This window comes from Actinia tenebrosa, unplaced genomic scaffold (assembly GCF_029948245.1).
Source record: "Actinia tenebrosa isolate PJP-AT-01 unplaced genomic scaffold, QUT_ActTen_1.0 PGA_scaffold12__29_contigs__length_12842862, whole genome shotgun sequence".
NCBI classification, from domain to species: domain Eukaryota; kingdom Metazoa; phylum Cnidaria; class Anthozoa; order Actiniaria; family Actiniidae; genus Actinia; species Actinia tenebrosa.
In genome coordinates, this window is record NW_028292572.1 from 10,273,214 (window position 1) to 10,296,870 (window position 23,657).

Genomic DNA, 23,657 nt, shown 5'->3' on the forward strand with positions numbered 1-23,657 from the left:
TTTAACCAGCGCGCAACCTTTTCCCTTCGCCTTTGTTCGATCTTCTTTAACCTCGAGCTCAAGATAGGCGAGAAGGCACGGTTTTGAGATGGTTTACTCATAATGGTTATCTCTCTTAGGACATGAAGATTACGTACGAAGCGTAGAACCTTGTTAGTGAGATAATCCAATAACTATGGAACATTATATACATTATTGAACATTACATTTATATTTCATGATATCAAAAATGACATTAATTTACAGATTGAACATCACCACATGAAATAAATAAATAATGTTATGTAATACAAGATGGCTTGTTGTTGCGGGTTTGCCCTTTGGCTGTCACAATACGCTCCGGCCAACAGCCGTGTGTAATTGTGAATCACAAAGAAAGAAACCATGTTTTTCGAATATCAAGTGTCAGTTCTGGAATCAAATTTAGTCAATATATCAGTATTTTTCCTTCTCACAAGTCACATGATTGGCGAGCAAGAATGATTATCAGTCAACGCGCTATAGAAAAACCTTGAAGAAACCTTGCATCACATGTGAAGGCTAGAAAGATTTTTGCAACCAAAAAGGGCGGGATTATTCGTTAATTCTATCGCGGTTTTTATTTCATGACGTGACAATTAATATGAATTATTTGTTGTGAAGTGGATGTTATGTATATCACGCACGGAATGCTATAAAACACAAAGGAAGTTTATTAAAAATAATTCTTACAACTCGTGATTCTAACAACCAAGTTTGTTGAAATACATGGTTACCAATATTGGGTTGGTGGTTTCTTTTACATGCCGAAAGATTTCAGACGATTCTACTTGCAAAAGATAATATATACACCATAAAAATATGCAAAATGAAGTGCAATCGAAACTGCAGCGAGCCAGTATCGATTCGTATTTCTGGAATAACTATAAGGATGTAACATACGACGAACCAGTATCGATTCGTATTTCTGGAATATCTGTCAGAGATACCTCTTCTTTCACATCATTTTCCTGTTTTTTCTGTTTTTCCTGTTGTCCCTGAGTGTTCCTAGTTTCGGGCGCGATTACTGTGCTGTTCACTGGTCCAGGTTTTGTTTTCTTGTCGTGTGTTATCTTCGCCAATTCTCGTAGCTTTTTCTCCTCGTGCGGTCCTGCGTCATTAACAACGTGAGACAGATAACTGCTGGGGTTTTGCAGAAGGCGATGTGGTGAATCTAGTTCTCGAATGTAACCAGCATCTAAAACCTTCAAACAAAAGTACGAAGCACTGATCAAACGAGAGGTGCATCTCACAGCTGTGGTTTTGGCTTTGATATCATGTTATTTGTTGGTTCCATACTACGCTTCCTCCGGAAAAACATTAACTCACAGATTCCAACTTGATTATTTTGTTTTCTTCTCGATGGGAGTATCGCTCTGTTAGGACTATTGGTCCAATACAACAGCCAAAATTAATCAGCTTGTTTAAAAATCACTGACTGAATCACGGACGGAAGGACTGACTGACTGGCTAGCAGACTGATGAACTAACTTATAGACTGACTGACGGACAGACGGACAGACTGCTTGTAGGCTAAAGGACGGACGAACTGACTGATAGCTCGACTGACTAAATGACGGACGAACAGATAGATGAACGGACGAACTGACTGATAGACTGACTGACTGAGAGACGGACAGACGGACCAACTGACTGATAGATGGACATATTGAACACTTACCACAACTCTGTCATTTTGCATGACAGGAAAGAGACGATGCGCGATGGTGATAACAGTACAATCCTTGAACCGACAATTAATGACGTCCCAAATGATTTTACTCGTCCTGGCATGTCATGAAAAATATGGTTCAGTGATACAGTACGACGTACTTTTGGGGGTGAAAAACAAACACTGAATAACGATCCGCGCATGTCAGAGGCTGGCACAGTCATTGATATCACAAGTGCAAAAGCTAATCTTTGTAAAACGAGTAGGTAAAAGATTTAGTTTTTTTGCACATTTTAAAGAAAAAACAAAAAAACTACCTGGAATCCACGTTGGCTGTCGCCTCATCGATGACCAGGATTTTGGTGTGGCAAAGAATGGCGCGTGCCAAACATATTAACTGCCGCTGACCAACGCTGAATTGCAAGCCAAAACCGTTAATTTTCGTTTCCAGTTTGTTAGGAAAACGTTCAACGTAGTCTTTTAGTTGGACCTAATGGAGTAACAAATAGAATAAGAATTACATATTTCTTATTGCCGAACACTTACGAGGAAATGTTCAATACACCTTACAACTGTACATCTTGCATGAAGGATGATTTGTGACGTACCTGTTCTAAGACTGACCAGATATATACATCTTCTTTACTCAACGTAATATCAAGGTTTTTTCTCAAAGTTGAAGAGAAAAGAACCGGTTCCTGGAATAAAATCCATGACATGTGAACATCAATGGGTCAACGAGCTGAAAATTTCCGAAAAGATGCCAACGTTCCCTCGTCACAAGAGCTATATTACATCCAAGCCTACCTGGGGAATGATTGTTATTGCATTCCGTAGATTCCGAAGACCTATTTTGCTGATGTCCACTCCGTCTATTTCTATCAAACCAGAAGGTTCTGCCATACGGAATAAACTAGAGATGAACGAGGACTTCCCAGCGCCTGACCGACCAAGTACGCCAAGCTATGCCACAAAACAAAACAATAATGATGAATTACTTGGGGCAAACGAGATTGGCCAGAACACAGTATACAAGGACAAATTCCTGGAGTAGACTCTCCATTAGAATCCGCTCACGTGACAGGAGATGACGTCACATGTGACCCACAATTCAATGGAAACTGCCTACCTTTTCTTCAGGTTTTATTTGCAAGGTAATATCGTGAAGTACTACTGGCTTGTCCTTGTGATGAGAATAGTTCATGTGGGTGATGTTGATTGCTCCCTTGTCAGGCCATCCCTTGGGTGGTTTGACATCGGTCTCCATGGGCGCCTCTGATTCAAGGTTACAATAATCAACTATACGTTCTACTGACGTCATCTACAGCAACACAAAACAAGGGGAATAAGGAAGTTAGAAGATATTCTACCACTGCTTTTATTGCTACGCGCTGAGCGAGATAACACGAAAAGGCTATCGCCGATCAAATAAACCATTCTAATTGTATTTTGAAAAAATTATTGATTTTTTGCAAATATTTAAGATGAAATTACTAAATATGTATTGTAGAATACAAATTATAAGAAAGACACTGGAAATTAGGCGTTAAAACCATTTTGCGTTCCGCACACTCCAGTTAACCGAAGTCCAGTCCAGTCCACGCATGCTCGGTTCCAAATTTTCCAAAATAAAAAACCTCTCAAAATTCCGAATCTAGAAGCATAAACCATATTTTAAAAGTTGGGTATGTTTTAGTCCTACAATATGATTATCCATACCCTTTCAAAAGCCGAAAATTCGACATTTTTTCAAACCATTTTTTTTGGAAAGCGTGTAGTCCACTCACCTATACAGATAAGATAAAACATAATGTGATACCACGGAGAGACTAACATACCATATTTTCTACTTCTGTGCTCTTCTTGATGGTTTTGGCCAAAACAGACGATAGTTTAGTTGCATATGTGACGATAAGTCCTACAGCTCCTGGGCTAAGGGCTAAAGGTTGATTAAGAAGGAGGGACTGGAGTCAGTTCAAACATTTACATAATGAAATGTCACTCTGGGCAAACCGCTTTGTTTCGGTGGCTGAGAAGGTACAATGAATACCTGACAAAGGCCTGGTTACGTTTCTAAATGGCTGACATATAGGTGCAACATGTTATAAATATTGTCAAAACTTACAAGATTTAACAGCAGGTGAAATAAGAGCCACAAAGGAAACAAAGATGACGGAGAGGAGCTCGAGCCTGAACGTCAACCAGGATGACACAGAGATGTAACCAAATATTGAACGAGTGTTTACTTCAAGATAGTGGTGGAACTCGTGAAAGAAGGCGTCTTTGGCACCGAATGCACGAATGGTGTCCAGGCCAAGTAGTGTGGTGGAAAAATGACCATATAAGGGACTGCGCGCTGATGAAAAATATAAAATATTTCGTTATATTTGGGATTCCTGTGGTATGGCAATTAATACTGTACTTGGGTTCCCTGTGGTATGGTAATTAATACTGTACTTGGGGTCCCTGTGGTATGATAATTAATACTGTACTTGGGATGCCTGTGGTTACTTACTAACTCCATCTAGTCTCTTCAGGTCTCTGGCGGTTCTTATGTAGTACATTCTTTCGATCACGAAGAAGATCAATATTGGAAGAACGATAGCAAAACAGATGGGACTTTTACTACCGACCAAGAATATGACACCCATGGTCATGAAGGCAGTCTTGAAAGGAAAACAGAGAATACATTGACGTCAAGTAAAAACATTGTAAAGTAAATGAAGATTATTTGACGTCGATCATGCAGGGAATGAATGCTTAGCCTCTCACAAAGGCCCATCACTAAAGCGCTCTCGGCCAGAGAAAGCAAAACAGGAGAAAAACTATCGAAGACAGACAACCAGTTAGGTCAAATAAATGTACGCGACCCGCAGGGACCAACCCACGATCACAGCGGTGCGAGACCATTTTTCCATTCACGCAAGCTTTGCATTACATACTTGGTATTACATACCTGGAAGAAATCCATTAGAGTAGTGGGAAGACTTTCATCCACGTAATTGATGTCTTTGGAAAAACGGTTCAGAATACGACCTGGATTGATAGAGAGTCAAGAAACCTTCACAACAACATATGAACTTAGTAAATGGAAGAGCTGTGACTTACATATTGAGACATTGTATATGTATGCTGTCATGTCTAAAACCCCCTTCAAATGTTATCAAACCCACATAACCTCATTCGGGGCTGTTTGCAACTTAGCGTGTTAGGCTATGAGGAAATCCCTCGAATAAAGGAAAAGATCTTTTTTAGAAAAGAAAAAACAAAACTTACCGAGTGAATTATTATCGAAGAAGTAAACTGGAGCCCTGATTAAAGCACTGAACATTCTGTTGTGAAGATGACACGAAGCGATGAGGCAAAGCGTGTAGAAGATAAGAGTACGAGCCAACGTGACGATCAACAGACCGAAGGAAAAACCAGCAAAGACTCCCAGATACAAAGAACGATCTGGTTTGGAAGATGTTATGAAGTATTTCTCTTCTATGTCAGACCTAAATCAGGAATGAGAAGGACAAACTGAAATGCTGTAAAATTAATTAATTGGAAATGAAATAAGATTAAAATAGGAATGGGAAACCGGTGGAACTGGGAAGGAAATGAAAATAAAAAATGATGTTAAGCTAATAGATTAGTTAAGTCTTACTGACCAATACGACAACCACCAATCGGCAAGCATAGAAAGAACCTACAAAAACAATGAAAACCTTTTTCAAAATACTTTTTTCCCTTAAAAGATACCTCCGACTTCAAGATACGAAGCCATCCAGCAGAGCCTTCCCCAAGGGACCTTGAGCTGAATGATTCGTTAGCAAAGTGATATATCAGCACGTGACTGTTTGTTGCAAATAATATTATTCCGCAATCTGCTTTGGAACAGAAGGAAAACTGAATAGGACCTCTAGACATACCTGCGCCAAGACAAACAGAAATAAAACAAAGATGGCGGCACAGGCGTTGTGGAGTGACTTGAAGTAAGATACATAGGTTGCTATGGAAACAGCTCCCTCATGTTTGGTTTCTTCTTTGGGTTTTATTTCTTCTTCCTGCCAAAAAAGACAAACAAAATCAAGCTAAATTGACATCACGTACCAAACCCTTCAATATTATTCTTTCTTCACCAGTAACCCCACAGAGGATACTTACATAGACAGGTACTTGGAATGCACCAGTTTCACCTTCGTTCTCTTCAAGGATCTCAGTCACATGATGTGATAACTGAGCCTGGGGACGAATCAAATCCATGAACTTGGAGGAAGATGTGCTAGCGTTACTATGACGACGATGACGTAGTTCAGGTTTGGGTGTCACAGTCTCAGCGATCTCCTGCAGCTCTTCTTCTTCCTCTATGGATTTTTTCAAGGGACACATGGAGATCAGATCGATTCCTGACATACGAATATCGGTAAAGCTTCCTCGAGCTACGATTTCACCCTAAAATGCAGAATAAAACGTTAACACTATATACATTGTTATAATATCAATGATATAGCAATGTAAACCTCATCCTCACTCCTTCCTTCCAACAGTATAGCTATCATCCTCTTAACCTCAGTTCACAAATATGGCAATCATCCTATTCTCCCCTCTCACAGTAACCATCACCCTTCCCATCCCCCCCCCCCCCCCCCCCCCCCAATCCCACAGTCATACCTCTGATAGAGCAATAATGTGATCAGCTTCCTTGATGTATCTGAACTGATGTGTAACCAGAATACGAGCCTTGGATGACAAATAACCACGGATACATCTAGCAGAATGACACGATGTTAGCAATCAAACGATCATTAGAGAACGTCTGCTTGTCATAACAACATCCAAGACATTTCATTCTTCACTGTGTGCTTTAGAATGGGAAACAAATTGTGCCAGAAGAACAAGTCTAGCATTGTACATACGTAAAGTTGATTGGCTCATAATCGACCATTCACCTATTCCCTTTTACGTACCTTTTGTACAATTGATTTCCAACATGAATATCCACGGCGCTGAGCGGATCATCCAACAGAAAGATATCAGCATCTGAGTACACAGCTCTGAAAATGGAAAACAAAACGTTACCGGGATAGGAAAAACGACATGATTTCCTTAATAAACATTAAGAAGTGGTGAGTTACCCATTCTCCGTCTAGTTACAGTTATCTCACGCTGATAAGCTACATTAGAAAAAGAAGGACCCAATGCTATCCCGAGTGCGTTTGCGCGCCTAGTTACCCTCTGGTGACAGTTATCTACCTCACCTTGCCAAGCCTATCCTGGCTCTCTGTCCTCCACTGAGGGAAGTTCCTCTTTCACCCACCAACGTCATGTCCCCCTCAGCAAACAACTTCAAGTCCTAATCAACAAAACAAGATCACTTAGTTTTGAGGACACTATCTTACATTTCCGTAGCCCTAATATTTACCCTTTCCAGCGCACAGGCTTTAATGACTTCCTTGAAGCATTTTTCATCGTAATCTTTACCAAATATGATATTTTCCCGAACAGACCCGTTGTAGACCCAGGCTTGCTGTGAGGCGTAACCTATTCTTCCATTGACTTTCATGGATCCTTCCTTGAAGGGCAGCTCACCTATAATGGCCTGCAGGAAGGACGTCTGAAACAAAAGAAAACATTACTGACATGCAATACCTCTATACTCAGTTTAGAATGAGCTACGACATTCATAATTTTGGAAAATAATGTATGGCTATACCAAACCGATCATTTTTATGATTTTTCTAACTGCAAGCTAGGGTACGTAATCGATACATCTTCGGACCAACTTCGCTGTATGAGATACCAACCTTGCCTGATCCAACTTCACCGATGACGGCCAACATTTGGTTCTGTGATAGAGAGAGAAATATGAAAAATATCAGAATCAGAAATAGATGACAGGGAACCTTGGAGGCCAAAAGAAACGCATGGTCATGGAAAGAACGAGAAGTTCTGAAGCAAGGATGTGTGATACCTGGCCCACGCTGAAGCTGATGTTACGAAGGGTTGGTCTGTTGAAATCCTGTTGAAACAACAAGAAGGCTGAGAATAGAATGTGGTTTGATGAAACTGGTTTAGACACAAGGACATAACAAACAAATGAAAAAAAAATGACGTAAATAATAACAAAATTATTCAAAATAATACGATGTTGACAACAACACAACAAAATGACAACACGAAACGAGGGCCCTTCTTTGTCGCGCGAGGACTGGGCAATTCGTTTGGGTAGACGGTCAGTAGCACCAGTAACACTTGAACATAGAACATTGCAATATAGAAATATTGAAAAATCAAGTGGAATAAATACTCTTTCAAACTTAAAAAAAGTAGAGCTCTACTTTTAGGGTCGAGATTGCTAAGCTGATAATGTCAATGGAACATATAAGAAACAAGAAATCATGTATTTTTTTAAAACATTACCAGTATTGAGAGTTTAACTCCGAAAAAGAATTTAAAGATAATAAAAAAATTAACAAGTTTTATCTGTACACGGTGGGATTCGAACCCATATCGATCTAATTAATTCCAAAAATAAACCTCGATTCCACTGTGCCATAACCCACGACGGGCCACGATACCAAAACAGGAGCTTTATAATGAGAATTAACATACATTTCTATAAACTTTTTCGATAAGAATTCATAAAATCGATTATTCTCCTCTTTAAATGTAAAACTGGCTTCTCAATTTTACTGAACTTGCGTTTTTCAATTTTGTGACCCGTCAAGTTGGATGTGCACGCAACCTTGAGAAAACGGTCTATTCGTTAGTAGACCTAGCTAAAGATAAATCACATATCATTATCTTAGAAGAAATCCTATTCAAGGGAATGACACATGGTTGTTGTTGCCGATAAACGAAATCATACTCAAGGGAATGGCACATGGTTGTTGTTGCCGATAAACGAAATCATACTCAAGGGAATGGCACATGGTTGTTGTTTTCGATATACAAAGAAATCATATTCAAGGGAATGACGCATGGGAAAACATTATGTTCCAAGCGATCCCAAAAGGTCTATTGAAGATAATGATCCTACAACTACCAGAGATCCAACATACATTAGTCCACGATGCTGTGATATTTTCACCAGAGATGCTGTATTCTCCAGGGTTTGGTTTTTCTTGACTTGATATTAACCCTCGACAAGAAGGACATAACTCTTCCAGCATTAAAACATCCTACAGACAAACAACAAATGAAGGTCATAAAAATGTTGCAGGAAGTCAATACCAGTTCCAGGAAACGTTTGGAACAGACCATTTTCAAGTTGCAGATAACTACTATATTCCTTGATTTCAGACTCATACTCAGGGTTGCCTCATTTCAGTGTCCAAATATTCACAAATACCAATGGTAAACTGAAGAAAGCAGAACTTCAACAATACAAACAGTTTGAAATTCCACAGACCTTCACTGGAACACATGAATATTCTACACAAATTGAGGCCAACCCTGAGCAACAGAGAAATTGAAGCTGGAGTACTGCGACATTCAAATGAATTTGATCAGACCTCGCATTTCATACCCCAAAACAAAAAAAGGATCTACCCCCATGTGACTGAGCGTGAGGTGAACATCAACTGACAAATATACCTGTACTCTTTCTAATGATACACGCAGTTCAACGATAGCAGCCACAGCAGCAGGGAACATCATTGTCATGACAACACGAATAGAGCTAAACAGAGCCACACACATGAAGACCTTGGAAGCATTCAGGTTATTGTCTGTTACAAGAACATAAGTCATGAAGGTCAGGAAACTGATCAGGGCGGGGCTGCTGAAGAACAGAGATGTGAAGAGTGATTTCCCTATAGAAAGGCGCTTGAACCAAGTAATCTCTTTCCTGTAAAAGATAAAAATACATTAACGTTATAGATCATGATCAAGAACACTTGGCTGTATCACTGAGTTATGCTTGTTCCATGTCAACAAATTGTGTTTCATTCAACCACAAATAGTGCTTAATACGATTCAACCTACTTTCACTGAATGACTTGGCTACCAAGAGTAGATTCTCGAAATTCTCTTATTTTTCCAGCAAATTACTTTTTAATATTTATGTTTAACAAATCATTTCACGAGTTCTTGAAGTGTGCATTTTCTATCATCATAATATTGTCTATAGGCACTAGGTACAAACAGATAAATTTGGGAGAATTTTGACATGCAAGCATGAGAATAAGAATGGTTGATCTAAGCGCATTTAGCATGCATATTGGGGTTCTTCCAGCAAGGGTAGTGAGTACATACCTTCTTAAATCACCAATCAGCTGTCTTAGTAAATCTTCACTTGTGTACATCTTGACCACACGAATCCCTGATATGATCTCTCGCATGACCTTGGTGCGAGCATCTATAGCATGCAATGCTTCTCGCCTTAAATTGAACAACGTGAATAAATGAATTGGGAATATATCATTCACTGTTATAAGGGAATTGTGTGTAGTGTGTACTGATGGCTCAAAGAGCTGGTGCATAAAGTTGCTTCTCGTCACTATGGTGGAAGAATTGATTCCTGGACTCATTATCACAGGGTTGGTGAGTTATATAGTCTTTAACCTCATTACACCCCACCCCACCCCACCCTACTCCCAACAACTTGCAATAATTTGTTTGTCATGCACTGTGGGTTGTAAGCAAGTGACAGCCTTCTGGGCAGCCAAACTCAACTGGAGGTCAAAGATAACAAGGTATTTTCGCTGATTGTAAAGTCATGTTAATTTACCTGAGATACATAATAAATGAGCTCATCTTGACTTGTAGTGGAACTAACAACAACAACAGCCCCATCCCTGCAAGTGATGACACTCCTATCTCTTCCCATAAAAGGTAAAGAACAACTAACACTTCTACTGGACCCAAGATCAGGTAGTGAAGATAAAAGAACGCCTGTAAAGAAATGAAGAAAATTTATAAACCAATGTTCTACTAGTTATTGACTCCTGTTAATCTGGCAAAGCCACTGACCTACTGACTTACTGCTAATGCAAATGACTTATTTACTGACTTGTATCATCAACTTATCAGTGGACACACATCAGGTATTGTACTTGTTATTGACTCCTATTACATCTGGCAAAGCCACTGACCTACTGACTTACTGCTAATGCAAATGACTTATTTACTGACTTGTATCATCAACTTATCAGTGGACACACATCAGGTATTGTACTTGTTATTGACTCCTATTACATCTGGCAAAGCCACTGACCTACAGACTTACTACTAATGCAAATGACTTATCTACTGACTTCTACCATCAACTTATCAGCAGACACACATCAGATATTATATGGTAATGATTGACCTGACCAAACTAGGAAAAGATGCAGGATTTTGAAATGGGGAGGTTTGGGGTGACTCTCGTGAGGGTACCTCATGCCAAAACCACAGAAAAACATTAAGAGGTAGAAAAAAGATATCTAACATAGACTAAACTAAATGAAAGTTTATCAGAAAAAATATTTTCAGATATAAACACATTTTTTCATTTGGGCAAAGGTGAGACGAATAGTCACCCCACTCTCCCACTTTGGACTCACCCCTGGACCCACCCTTGGATCCGCCCCTGCAAACAGTATTTATTTCTCATTCGACAGCAGCTCTAGTTCGCTTGACATACTAATGTCGTCAAAATGACCCTTGTCAGTCAGATACATTGAAGAGTTTACTCAAGTTACATTACTTACTGACTCAATCTTTGCAGCATCTGAAGTTATTAAGCTCCCAATATTTATGTTTTGGTTTTGTATCTTGTTGCAAGTAGTTGGGTCAAGCTTGAGAATCTGGAAGATTCAACATATTCATGTTTTTATTATATGATATTTGCAACATATAGCCTAATGAGAAATACTATTCTTTGGAATGATGCTTAATGAGAAAAGCTTAAAGCAGCAGAATGAAAATTAGGTATGTAACCACCATCCAGCTTGAACTTAAACTTTTGTCTTATGATTATAATCAATTGAAAACAAAATTTTGATAACCAAATACCTTATCATAAATGAGTGTGATACAGCCCTCTTTTGCAAGCAATCCTGTTATCTTACGATGATAATAATAAGGAGTATTGAAGAACAAAGACCCAATACTACATAGGCTGACAACTAGAGCATAGATGTAAGCATCCTTCTCAGTAACTTTGGTCCCCACAGAAAAGTACTTTATTAGCTTCTTGAGAAAGTAAGCCTGGGTAATACCTAATCCATCCTAGAAGATAAGTAAGTAAAATACCATTGTTATAAGGTGTATCAGGGGTGGATCCAGAATTTTGTTCAGGGAGGGGTGCTGCGCACAAAGTTAACCCAAGGAGGGGTGCGCCCCTTAGAATCAAAGGGAAAAACAGTATTGGTTATCTTCGAAGTAGGGGCACAAAGTCGAACCAGGGAGGGGTGCGCACCCCCTGCACCCCTCCCCTTGATCCACCCCTGTGTAAATATGACTGCATGTTGTGCATGTTAAGTAAGTACAGTGGTTGAACCAGGGACATCAATATAGATAAATGTCCATTGAACATACTCTCTATGTATAGCAGTGAAGCCGATCAAGACAATAGAGCTGTGTAGTACATGATAGAGGTGTCTATATCTATAGTAGTCTCTTTATGGACCTCTTCTGAGATAGAAAATATGATGCATTGTGGTCTATCTTGGGTATAAACACTTTTTGTTCATCATAGCTCATGTTGGGTTTGTTCGTACCTAAGCTAGACCAGAATGCATCATGTTCAGTGGACTTAGAAAATTAAGGCATATTTATCTAGATGTTCATGATGTCATCCATCCACTTACAATAATGATAGCAAAGATCATTAGTAGAGCATATCTTGTTCCCAAGGTCTTGACAACTGCTCTAAACAAGCTTGGCTTCTTTTTAATATTCTTATGTTCATTATTCCAATGTCTACACAGCAGAGGAGAAACAGCATTCATTAGTAATAAAGCTTTTCTAATCAAGATGTACGGCCGAGATACCACAGGCATTACAATAGGTACCCATATTTAAAATTTGTTCAATGCAATAATTAAGTAGACAAAAATGTAAACTTACTGTTGTAGCTGACTAGTTGTCTCCTCTATACCAAGACCATGAAGAGACACAAGCTCATTCAAATCACTTTCTTGAAGTGACTTCTTAAATCCTCGGCTCAGCAATGGGTTCAACCACCTACAGAAAAAAAAAATTCATATTTTAATAAAACAATATATATCTGGTCCTTGGAGTAGGTAATTATATAAAATTAGCCAACGAGGAGAATGCCAAATTCAAATATTTCTTTTTTTTTAATTATACTATTATTTGAATGTTATCCTACAAATACAGCTGCCTCACATTGGACACTGGTTTACAAAGCCAGCTGAGAGAACATCGTCTGTCTCAGGCATTGAAAACCAGTGTTGGATGTGATTGGCAGCGATATTCGTAGGTTATTTGAATGTTGACAAATAAAGAGTAATTTTCATAAACATGTGAATCAATTAATTTGTCTGGCAAGTCATATGAAGCTTATTGCAAGTAACTAAGCAAGTATCAAAATACTTAAATAATTTGCATCTGTAATTAGTTTAGTAATGTATGGGTTATGAGGCAGAAATAAAAATGAATATACAGTTGTTGAATTACTAAGAGTTACTATCCAAGCCCATAATTTTATAACTTTATTAAAGTTAGTTTAATAGTTTTCTTACCAAAATGTAAGATACTTTGACAAACAGAATGCTTTCTGCCTGGCTGATTTTCTTGGCTGATGATGATCACCATGATGTTCGACTGAAGCCATCTTGTACAATTACAGTCCCTACTTTGTTCTTAACGACGCTGGGAAAATAATTTCGTAAATTTAAATAAGCAAATGTTTAAATGATGGCCTTTAAGTTTTGGACGAATCGATGAATTTAAAGGAATATAGTAGATCCATGCAGAATAAACTTGTTAAGAGCGTCAAAACAGTAAAACAGCTGTGGCGGTTTATAACTATAACTTGGTGTAAAACTATAACACTGCTACAAAAATATACAATTCAATTATCAGACTTACATATAATATATATATATTATGCAAAATCTAGAGTAAGATAATGTCGTAGTAATAAAGCCAAATAAACATGAAGCTTTCAACGGTAGAAATACAAACAACTAGAACACGAAACAGTAGGAAACAAAACGGACACTAACATACGAAGGTAAACACGTCTTATTTAAAGAAATCCCTTGGATTATCCAAGAAGGACTTAACTACGTTAGCTAGCATTTAGCTCTGTGTGAAAATATAAATGCCACTTCAACTTGGAAATTTATTTGGATGGGAAATGTTGCCTCTACAAAACTAAAACAGCATGAGCTCTGACAACGGTTCGATAGATGAAGAATCATATTGAAGTCTGTTCGACATACAATGACAACAATCTAAGAGCTTTCAAAATAATGTCGTATTACACATATAACATACTGTTAGATGGAAGGATTTAGTTATTAGATAGTTTTATGCACTTACCTGACAGATCGGAGGGTACATATCGTCAGCTTGGTTGTTCCACTCATGGTAATGTAAACACACCGGCCACGTGCCAGAACCATCTACGGTAGCTCCACTCATTATGTATACCGGGGAAATGCCGGTGAAAATTATTGGAAATGTTTGAATATAAAACCTGTTGAAGCTTAAAACAACGAAAAAGATTTTTCCGACTTCACATTTTTTATCTTTATTTTGACCAAGAATGTCACGTGACTGACAAGAGTTTCTTTCAAAAAGCCACTACAAGTTTTTCATTGGATTTGTTTGAGAATACAGTAAACCTATTATATTACAACCTAAAGCCTAAAGTTACAAGAAAAGTAAGAAAAGTCTCTTGATGTATATTTATTTTGTACAATTTTCATCTGTAGTGGGCTTCCTGTGTCAGGAACCAGAATGTCACGTGACTCGCAAGAATTTTTTTATCAAAATCAAAGGAAGTTTTCAACTTTTCTTTTAACTCTTAAATGATCTGTTTTAAACCTACAGTATCTTTTATGGATACCATAAAGGTTTTGACAAAGAAAGGAATTATCCGTGATACTAAAAGGCGTGAAAAAGCAACGAACAGCTGTTATAAAGACGCGAAAACTTCAAAGGAAAAAAAAAATTTTTTTCTTGTTTTAGACAATGGACTGTAAAACAGTGAGGTAAGAGAATGTTTAGTATATTGGAGAACTTCTTAATTATGCTTATCCAAGAGATGTATCGTATATGCTTGTTGGGTAATCTTTTTATATCTAAACTTGTATTATTCTTTGAAAATACTAAACCAATCTTTTCAGAACTTACCTTGTTTCACCTTGTCTCCGTAAAAAATATGTACATTCTTTTTAAAAGTGCTTCTAACGCACTATTTTTTACGTTAGGACTTTAAATTCAGCATCGTCCATGAGTATAATGTACTTTTATAACCGTATATCAATTATCCCGCTAAGGTTCAATTTTTCTACATTGAACAGTCATTGAACATCAGTCAAATCAGCAGACGCCATTTTGAATCCTGAGAAAGTCCTGGGTACTAGCCTGAATCTGCGCGCACAATAATTGACGTATAGTTAAACGTAGTAGTACGTCATTATTTCTGATTATGACATCATAATCACCTCGATCAATGAAAATGCTCATTTGTAAAGTTTTCTCCGATCGTTCAACATTGTTTTGTTGCGCTCCGATAAAAACGAGAAAAAGTTCACATATTAATAGTCTAAAATGGGTTGCGTCAATAGTAAAGTAAAAAAAGAAGAACCGGAAACGGTGAGTGTCTATGCAATCGAGATTATCCAACTACATTAGGTGAAATAAGCGGTTTTTTAGTTTAGAACTAAAAAATAAGTCTGGAATGTAGTCTATGCTCTTGTCTTTCAATGAATGTTCTCTTCTCTTCTCTTCTCTTCTCTTCTCTTCTCTTCTCTTCTCTTCTCTTCTCTTCTCTTCTCTTCTCTTCTCTTCTCTTCTCTTCTTTTCTTTTTTCATTTCATTTATTTTCTTTTTCTTCTTTATTTTTTAAAGCGCAACGTTTGCAAAAATTTTTGCGAGAATCTAGTTGACGCCTTAGACTTACAGAAACTTATTGCGCAATCTCTATAGCTGACTTGCCTTTAACATTAATTAGCTGATGGTTCCTATTGTTACTAATATCCATTCTATCACTATCCATAAATAGCACCAATATTTTCGATTACTTTTGTAGTGCGCAAAAACAAACAGTTTTGGCCAGGTAATCACTAAAACATTTAGTTTTTTTGCTCGATAGATGACTTTTTGTTGCGCGTAACTTTATAATTGTATATGCGTCATCCACGAACCGGCAATATTCCGCGCAGATGGTGCAAGGGTGGATACAGTGTGCTTTCCTTCTACTACCATAGTTATGCATACTGTATTTAGCCTTATGTGCAACAGGGTACACGTGGTAATTTATTTTTTCTGCGCAACTTGTGCTTGGGCGGTTTCTAGCTCATAACTTTCGCGCGCAGTGAGCATATGCATATGGAATATGCGCGTTATAAATATCAAAGTTATTGTTATTATCATTACTGTATATTTGCTGTTAATCTTTCGAACCTTGACTTGATTTATGTTTAAGCAATACATTATGTATAAAAACACTTAACCAAAATACTGCCATTAAGTATTTTTCTTCCAAAGCAATATCTTTAATCATGCATTATATACGTATCTTTTCAGATTTCCATTTCTGATGTGCTAGAAGAATTATCCAGATTCAACAAGAGAAAGCGATGTTACTTAAAAAGAAAAAGTAAGTTTGTCTCTCCCCCAAATGCTACCTTTGTGAGTAGTACATAGTGTTATTGCAAGAGATTGGCATTCTTTCTTGGTTCAATTGAGAAGTATCGTTGGGTTCACCAGGTCTGCAAATCAGGATAGTATCCAGAAAAAGATGCACATGATCATTTTACTTCCTAATGCCGAAGTTCATTCATTATACAGGGTTTGTGCTACTCCTTCAACTCCTTGGAAACTCCTTGAATTTTTGCTTTGATCATTACTTGCATGGTTCTTAAATAGATCTAGTCAGAAAGATCGGAAAATCTGAATGTCGCCATGTGCAACCACCGTGTAAAACCTTAGCATAGTTAGCTAAACAACACTCCTTGAAAATTCATTTTTGGATCATTGTACTCTCCTTGAATAGTCCTTCAATTTTAAGTCGTTACCTCGACACCAACCCTGAAAATCAAATAGATTACAATATCGAATAAAACGGGTCAGAATCGAATAGATGAAAATATCGAATAAAATGGGTCAAAATCGAATAGATGAAAGTATCGAATAAAACGGGTCAAAATCGAATAGATGAAAATATCGAATAAAACGGGTCAGAATCGAATAGATGAAAATACCGAATAAAATGGGTCAAAATCGAATAGATGAAAATATCGAATAAAACGGGTCAGAATCGAATAGATGAAAATATCGAATAAAATGGGTCAAAATCGAATAGATGAAAATATCGAATAAAACGGGTCAGAATCGAATAGATGAAAATATCGAATAAAACGGGTCAGAATCGAATAGATGAAAATATCGAATAAAACGGGTCAAAATCGAATAGATGAAAATATCGAATAAAACGGGTCAGAACCGAATAGATGAAAATATCGAATAAAATGGGTCAAAATCGAATAGATGAAAATATCGAATAAAACGGGTCAGAATCGAATAGATGAAAATATCGAATAAAATGGGTCAGAATCGAATAGATGAAAATATCGAATAAAACGGGTCAGAATCGAATAGATGAAAATATCGAATAAAACGGGTCAGAATCGAATAGATGAAAATATCGAATAAAATGGGTCAGAATCGAATAGATGAAAATATCGAATAAAACGGGTCAGAACCGAATAGATGAAAATATCGAATAAAACGGGTCAGAATCGAATAGATGAAAATATCGAATAAAACGGGTCAGAACCGAATAGATGAAAATATCGAATAAAACGGGTCAGAATCGAATAGATGAAAATATCGAATAAAACGGGTCAGAATCGAATAGATGAAAATATCGAATAAAACGGGTCAGAACCGAATAGATGAAAATATCGAATAAAACGGGTCAGAATCGAATAGATGAAAATATCGAATAAAACGGGTCAGAATCGAATAGATGAAAATATCGAATAAAATGGGTCAAAATCGAATAGATGAAAATATCGAATAAAACGGGTCAAAATCGAATAGATGAAAATATCGAATAAAATGGGTCAAAATCGAATAGATGAAAATATCGAATAAAACGGGTCAAAATCGAATAGATGAAAATATCGAATTAAAAGGGACAAAATCGAATATATCAAAATATCGAATTAAAAGGGACAAAATCCAGGGAATTTTATGATGTTAGCTAAAATCCTTGAAAACTCCTTGGATTTTTACTTGGATCATTACTGGCATGGTTCTTAAATAGATCTAGTCAGAAAGATCGAAAAATCTGAAAGTCGGCCATGTGCAACCACCGTGTAAAACCTTGGCATAGTTAGCTGAACATACTCCTTGAAAATTCATTTTTGTGTTCTTGTATACTCCTTGAATAGTCCTTGAATTTTAAGTCGTTACCTCGGCACGAACCCTGATTGTATTAATTTTTGTTTGCTGTTGTTATGTTATAGATAACTACTATCTGAAAAAGTCAAAAAAATCTCAATCTCAGTGCGATGTACAAGCTGATGATGAAAAAAGACGTGCATGTGCCGAGGAGAACCTTGCCGTTCCTTCAACCCAACAACCACCAGTGGCTGATGGAGGCAGCGGCTCAGAGCCAATCGTGTTTGATCATAAATCGACTGCAGAAGGATTTGCATGTGTCGAGAAGAGCCTTGACGTCCCTATCTTAGCCGAAGAACCATCCAATGATGTCAGTGCCTCACAGCCAATCGTGGATGACACTAGTAAACACAATGACGTGACTGAGGTGGAATGTGTATGTGTCGAGGAGAGCCTTGACGTCCCTACCTTAGTCCAAGAACCATCCAATGATGTCAGTGGCTCACAGCCAATCGTGGATGACACTAGTAAACACAATGACGTGACTGAGGTGGAATGTGTATGTGTCGAGGAGAGCCTTGACGTCCCTACCTTAGTCCAAGAACCATCCAATGATGTCAGTGGCTCACAGCCAATCGTCTTTGCCTCAACTGAGGAAGCACGTGATGTGTACCAGTCTTTTACTCAAGAACCATCAAATGAGATCATTAGCTTAACACCCGATACTACTAAACACAATGGCTTGACTGCAGAAGGGTTTCAATATGAGTTTGACACGGATAGCCTTGCTGTAACCACATTTGCTTCAAACCCTTTGAATGACGTCATACCCTCGTTACCAAACTTCTCCGTCCCTTCGATGGTCCAGACTACATTTCATTGTGTCATACCATCCTTCCCTGGTTTTGACTACGGTGGTGGCTATGACATCAACCAGTTAGTCTACGCTGGAGACTGCGTGGAGACTGTTGCTACACAGAATGGTAAGTGCAACCATAACCTTGTTCCTAGTATGACTCACTTATTCATCAGTATGTAAACTAATTAGCATTTCTTCGGTTATCGTACAGACACAAACCATGGAGAGTGGATGTCAGTTTTGGAGAGTCTACATGTGCACAAGAAGTATGACCCATGTGTGGACTATGATATGATGAAAGAGATTGGTGAAGGATCATTCGGCCACGTCTACCTGGCAAAACACAAACAAATCCAGGTTAGAATACAGTCATTTCAAAAATGCTGCTTGTCGCTTACCAAACCTGAAATGTATTGTGGATCATATGCAAATTATGTCACCACAGAAGAAAATATGCCGGGAAAAAGTGCAGACAAAGTTTGGGAAAATTCCATATTTTTGTTACATCACCCATAGTGCATTTCGGGCTCGGTATGCAACATGGAACAAAAGCTTCAACCTTTTTGAACTGTATACTTCAGTGAGTAATACCTTGGTTCCCAGTCCTTCTGACTCGGTACTCGGTCTTGATACTGTTGTTCTTATTAGTTTTTGTTTTCTTGCTAGGAAGAGTTTGCCATCAAAAAGATTCCACTGGGAAACACTCAAAATCAGGCCAATATTGTCAATGAGCTGGAGATCCTTCGCGTATCGCTTCATAAGAACATAGTGTTCCTGACAGAAAGTTACCTCTACGACTCCAGCGTGTATATCATAACTGAATACATCGATGGGTTAACCATTTCAAATATCTGTCAGATGGCCACTTTCTCGGAACCAGCCATCGCCTCCATCACTATGGAATGTCTACAGGGTTTGGCATATCTGCACGAGAGGTCTTATGTTCATTGTGATATTAAAGGATCCAACATTCTCCTCAGTAAGGATGGCAAGGTAATTATACTGAGTAGTAAGGACAAAAACAACACCTTACAAATAGTGATGATTTTACTTGGCCCGTGAAAAATAGTAAGCGAGTAATACATAGCTTTACACTTTACACTAATTCCATTGTTTTCTTTTGTTTTACATGGACTGTTAGTCACTAATTATACAACTTTTTATCACGGGCCAAAAAAGATCATTCTACATCAGGCAGGTTAAAAACCTACCTTTGACGATGTGATTGTTGTTCACAGGTGAAACTAGTAGACTTTGGTCTGGCCATCAAGACAGACAGCCCCATAAACGCAGGCATCAGAGGGGCGCTTCTTTGGAGAGCTCCAGAAATTTGCAATAATCTTCCTTATGAAAATAAGGTAATGACCAAAGTAGTAAAAAGATAGTAGTAGTTCACCATTGGTCGTATGCTCGAGGACCGGAGAGATCCATCTGACCCTGTGATCATGGATAGTGAAGTCCGCGTGAACTTAAGTGTATACTTGAGAAAGATTGGTGGTGGTGGTAACTAACGTTTTGACAATCTTACAACATGATTTATATGATTGAAGGTTTCAAATCTTATTGCTTCTTTTTTTTTCCCTAATCGTCCAACTTTGACCGCAGGTGGACATATGGAGCCTTGGGATGGTTGTTATAGAGATGCTACAACAACACCCTCCCCTCTACTGGATACAAGACGTCAATCAGATGTTAGCCCTTTCCCAAAGTGGTTACACCATTCTGCAGGAAGACGTACAACCAATGGTGTCGGAAGAGCTCCTAGATTTTCTCTACAGAGGCGCACTAGTCGTTGATGCTAACAAACGATTAAGCGCACACCAGCTAATCCAACACCCATTCATGATGTGTGGGGATAATTGTGAATCCCTGCCAGGAATCGTTAAATGGGCATTACAACAACAGGTGCTGCGTTAGGCTCGTCAATTATATTATCCTCAAGTCGCAATCCCGAGTTGCTGATTTTTCTATAGTTTTTATATAATTAAGAAAGCATTTTGTATAAATAGAGTATTTATGAATATAGTATTAATAAAGTATTTTTATCATTTTTGGTTTATTTATGTCCAATGAGAAACCTTTTTTAAAAATTAGCGCCCGCTAGTGTCCGCCCTTAGGATAGGGGGAGATGAATTTATTTGAAAAATAAGAAAACAAACAAAACAAACAAAAGAAAAAATGGGAAGGGCAGGCGATAAAAAAACAACAACAACAACAACAACAACAAACAAAAAACAAACAAAAAACAAACAAACAAAAGACAAACAAACAAAAACAAAAAAAACAACAAAATAAAACAAAAACAAAACGAACAACGATATTTATGTAAAATAATAGGCAAAAGAATGTTTTACAACTAAACTATTGCGTGATTGAATCGGCGCATGCGTCATAATTACACATCGCTAAACAGGATTTTGTTCTTGTATTTTGATTTTATTTTGGATTTTCTATTATATATTTAATATATTTATTTGTCATACAATCCGAAATAATAACACAATTTTTCTCTTCTTTTCACATTAAAACTATTTGTACCGTTACTTAGTTATCGCTCTTTCTAAAAATATTTCTATTAATCTGTCATTTTTTTGTGTGGCAATCTTGTCTAAGGATATAATAATGAAACATTGTACATAATATAACTATGCTTTACACTATAAGAAAGTTTGCTCATTATAATCTGTTGCGAAAAAACAAACCGTGTCGGGCTTCCTGCGGTGTAGTTTTAAACAGGAGAAAGTTTTTTTTAGAAATTATCACAATTTTTGATATCAGCATACTACAGTGAAAATTACAAACAATATAATAAACAAAACGAAAAACACACAAATAAGCAGTTAAGTAAAAAAATAGAAAGATCAACAGTAAGCACATTTTCAAGTATTGAAAACCGTCATTGACATGTGCATTGCCACCAACAACAGTCGTGACAAAAAAAATTTCGGAAGAAAATCAACTTAACAAATATGTAAATGTCGTGTGATTGGCTAAAGATCTTCTTGTCTTGATTGGTTGTTCGTGCTGTGATGTCAGCACCAATAACAACGCGATATCCAATTTGGTCGTTTAGAAAGATATTTTTCTTTTGTTTCGTTTCTTTGGATCTTTGATATTCGTAACATTGTTAGGTTTGCTATATCTCAGCCCTTTATCTGCTGTCCTGTGAGACCTTAGGGGTAGTATAGGATACTGGGAAGGTAACGACAATAGGAGGTCTTCCCCCGTAGGTCTTGTCCTTACGCTGCCATACAATCAGTCTTCCTTGGGTACTTAAAGCGAATAACCGCTGACTATCTTCACTGAAGGCCACTCTGTAAACCGATCAATATGTGAAGTATAAAACAAGTTGCTTAGTGACAACAAGAGGGTCAAACTCTGGCCAAAATATCTCTCAAGTTTCTAGGGTACTCAAGAGGTACGTCTCCAAGGGAACACCTAATGAGGGCAGGTCAAGGCCTTCCAAGGGTGGTCTAGGGGATATTTTAGCTGACCTACTATAGCATTGAGTATTTACTGAAGACCAAAAGATCTTGGGTTCTTATGTTTTCATGACCCTCAATAAAACAAAGTGAGTTGAATGATTTTTTGAGTTGCAAGACTTTGCAGTCAGCGGTTTACTTACGAGGCGATGGGTGACAGGTTCTGCTCTGGAGCGATATCCCGGATGTGCTGTAGATCCCACGTACTCCATAACCTGCAGGAATGAACAATGTTATACCCCATTCACACCTAAACGTGTTTAGTTAAACTATGTTTTCATTAAGAAAAAAATTGAGAAACTAGAAACCTACAATATAATGAAACTTTCTAAAATATTGTCAGAGCAAGACAAAGGATACTTTACATGCATTATTTCACCAAATATTGTGCAGTGTTCGTCGATAGTTTTCCAAACCCGTTTAGTTAAACCACTTTAAAACATGTTTAAGCCTTGGTGTGAATGGGGTATTAGACTGATACAGAGAGGAAAACTCTATATAGAAAATCGTCAATTTTTTACAACTGACTTTCATAAGCTCTCACAATACAAAAACCACAAAAGTTCCACGATTATGTGGAAACACCACAGCGCCACGAAACTTTGTCCACGATAAAAATCTCATAACACAATTCAATCAGCAATCAAATGCATTACAATTAGATTTAAACAAAATGTACCTAATGACTTCATTGCTAAGCCGTTATGCCCCTTATGTATAGTCCAATCCAACAGAGTGATTTTCAATTTGAAAAATTATTTCAAATCTTGATTTTTTTGAACGATTTCAGCATAAAACTACTAGTTATGAATATTAAAATAAGAATCATGAGATAAAAGCTGCAAATTCAGTGGAAAAACGTTTTTCGATCCGCACGATCCAGTAATTTAAAGTCCAATCCAGTCCACGCATGCCCGGTTCCTGATTTTCCAAACTTAAAAAATCTCTCAGAAATCAGAATCTAGCAGCGTAAATTAAGTATTAGAGGTTGGGTATGTCTTTTCTATACATTTTCATTATGTATAGCTTTTCAAAACTGAAAATTCGATGAAATTGAAATTTTGAATTTTTTTGAGATCCATGATCGCATCAACCGACGTCCAGTCTA

At 37.6% G+C, this 23,657-nt stretch overlaps 2 protein-coding genes across 2 annotated transcripts in view; both read right to left on the minus strand.

Moving 5' to 3' along the window:
* Nucleotides 1-674: 674 nt before the first annotated feature.
* Nucleotides 675-14,349, minus strand: LOC116288362 (ATP-binding cassette sub-family C member 4). The gene is made up of 30 exons (XM_031695132.2): nucleotides 14,174-14,349; nucleotides 13,369-13,498; nucleotides 12,731-12,847; nucleotides 12,472-12,583; nucleotides 11,675-11,890; nucleotides 11,371-11,466; nucleotides 10,407-10,570; nucleotides 9,932-10,057; nucleotides 9,272-9,524; nucleotides 8,737-8,856; nucleotides 7,647-7,694; nucleotides 7,480-7,521; nucleotides 7,098-7,289; nucleotides 6,934-7,028; nucleotides 6,643-6,729; nucleotides 6,347-6,443; nucleotides 5,840-6,127; nucleotides 5,605-5,739; nucleotides 5,344-5,381; nucleotides 4,967-5,187; nucleotides 4,647-4,726; nucleotides 4,206-4,356; nucleotides 3,816-4,046; nucleotides 3,529-3,629; nucleotides 2,820-3,011; nucleotides 2,498-2,653; nucleotides 2,299-2,388; nucleotides 2,008-2,180; nucleotides 1,700-1,805; nucleotides 675-1,223 (listed from the first exon to the last, which is right to left on the minus strand). The coding sequence occupies exons 2-30, from the start codon at nucleotides 13,458-13,460 to the stop codon at nucleotides 903-905; spliced, it is 4,140 nt and encodes a 1,379-aa protein (XP_031550992.2). The 5' UTR covers nucleotides 13,461-13,498; nucleotides 14,174-14,349; the 3' UTR covers nucleotides 675-902.
* A 7,133-nt stretch (nucleotides 14,350-21,482) lies between these two features.
* LOC116288371 (lysosomal-trafficking regulator) overlaps nucleotides 21,483-23,657 on the minus strand; it is a 32,576-nt gene continuing 30,401 nt past the window's right edge. The window contains exons 57-58 of the mRNA XM_089028070.1: nucleotides 22,693-22,764; nucleotides 21,483-22,381 (exon numbers count right to left, since the gene is read on the minus strand). Coding sequence (XP_088884196.1) covers nucleotides 22,219-22,381; nucleotides 22,693-22,764 — 235 coding nt within the window. The 3' untranslated portion in view covers nucleotides 21,483-22,218. The remainder of the gene's footprint in view (nucleotides 22,382-22,692; nucleotides 22,765-23,657) is intronic.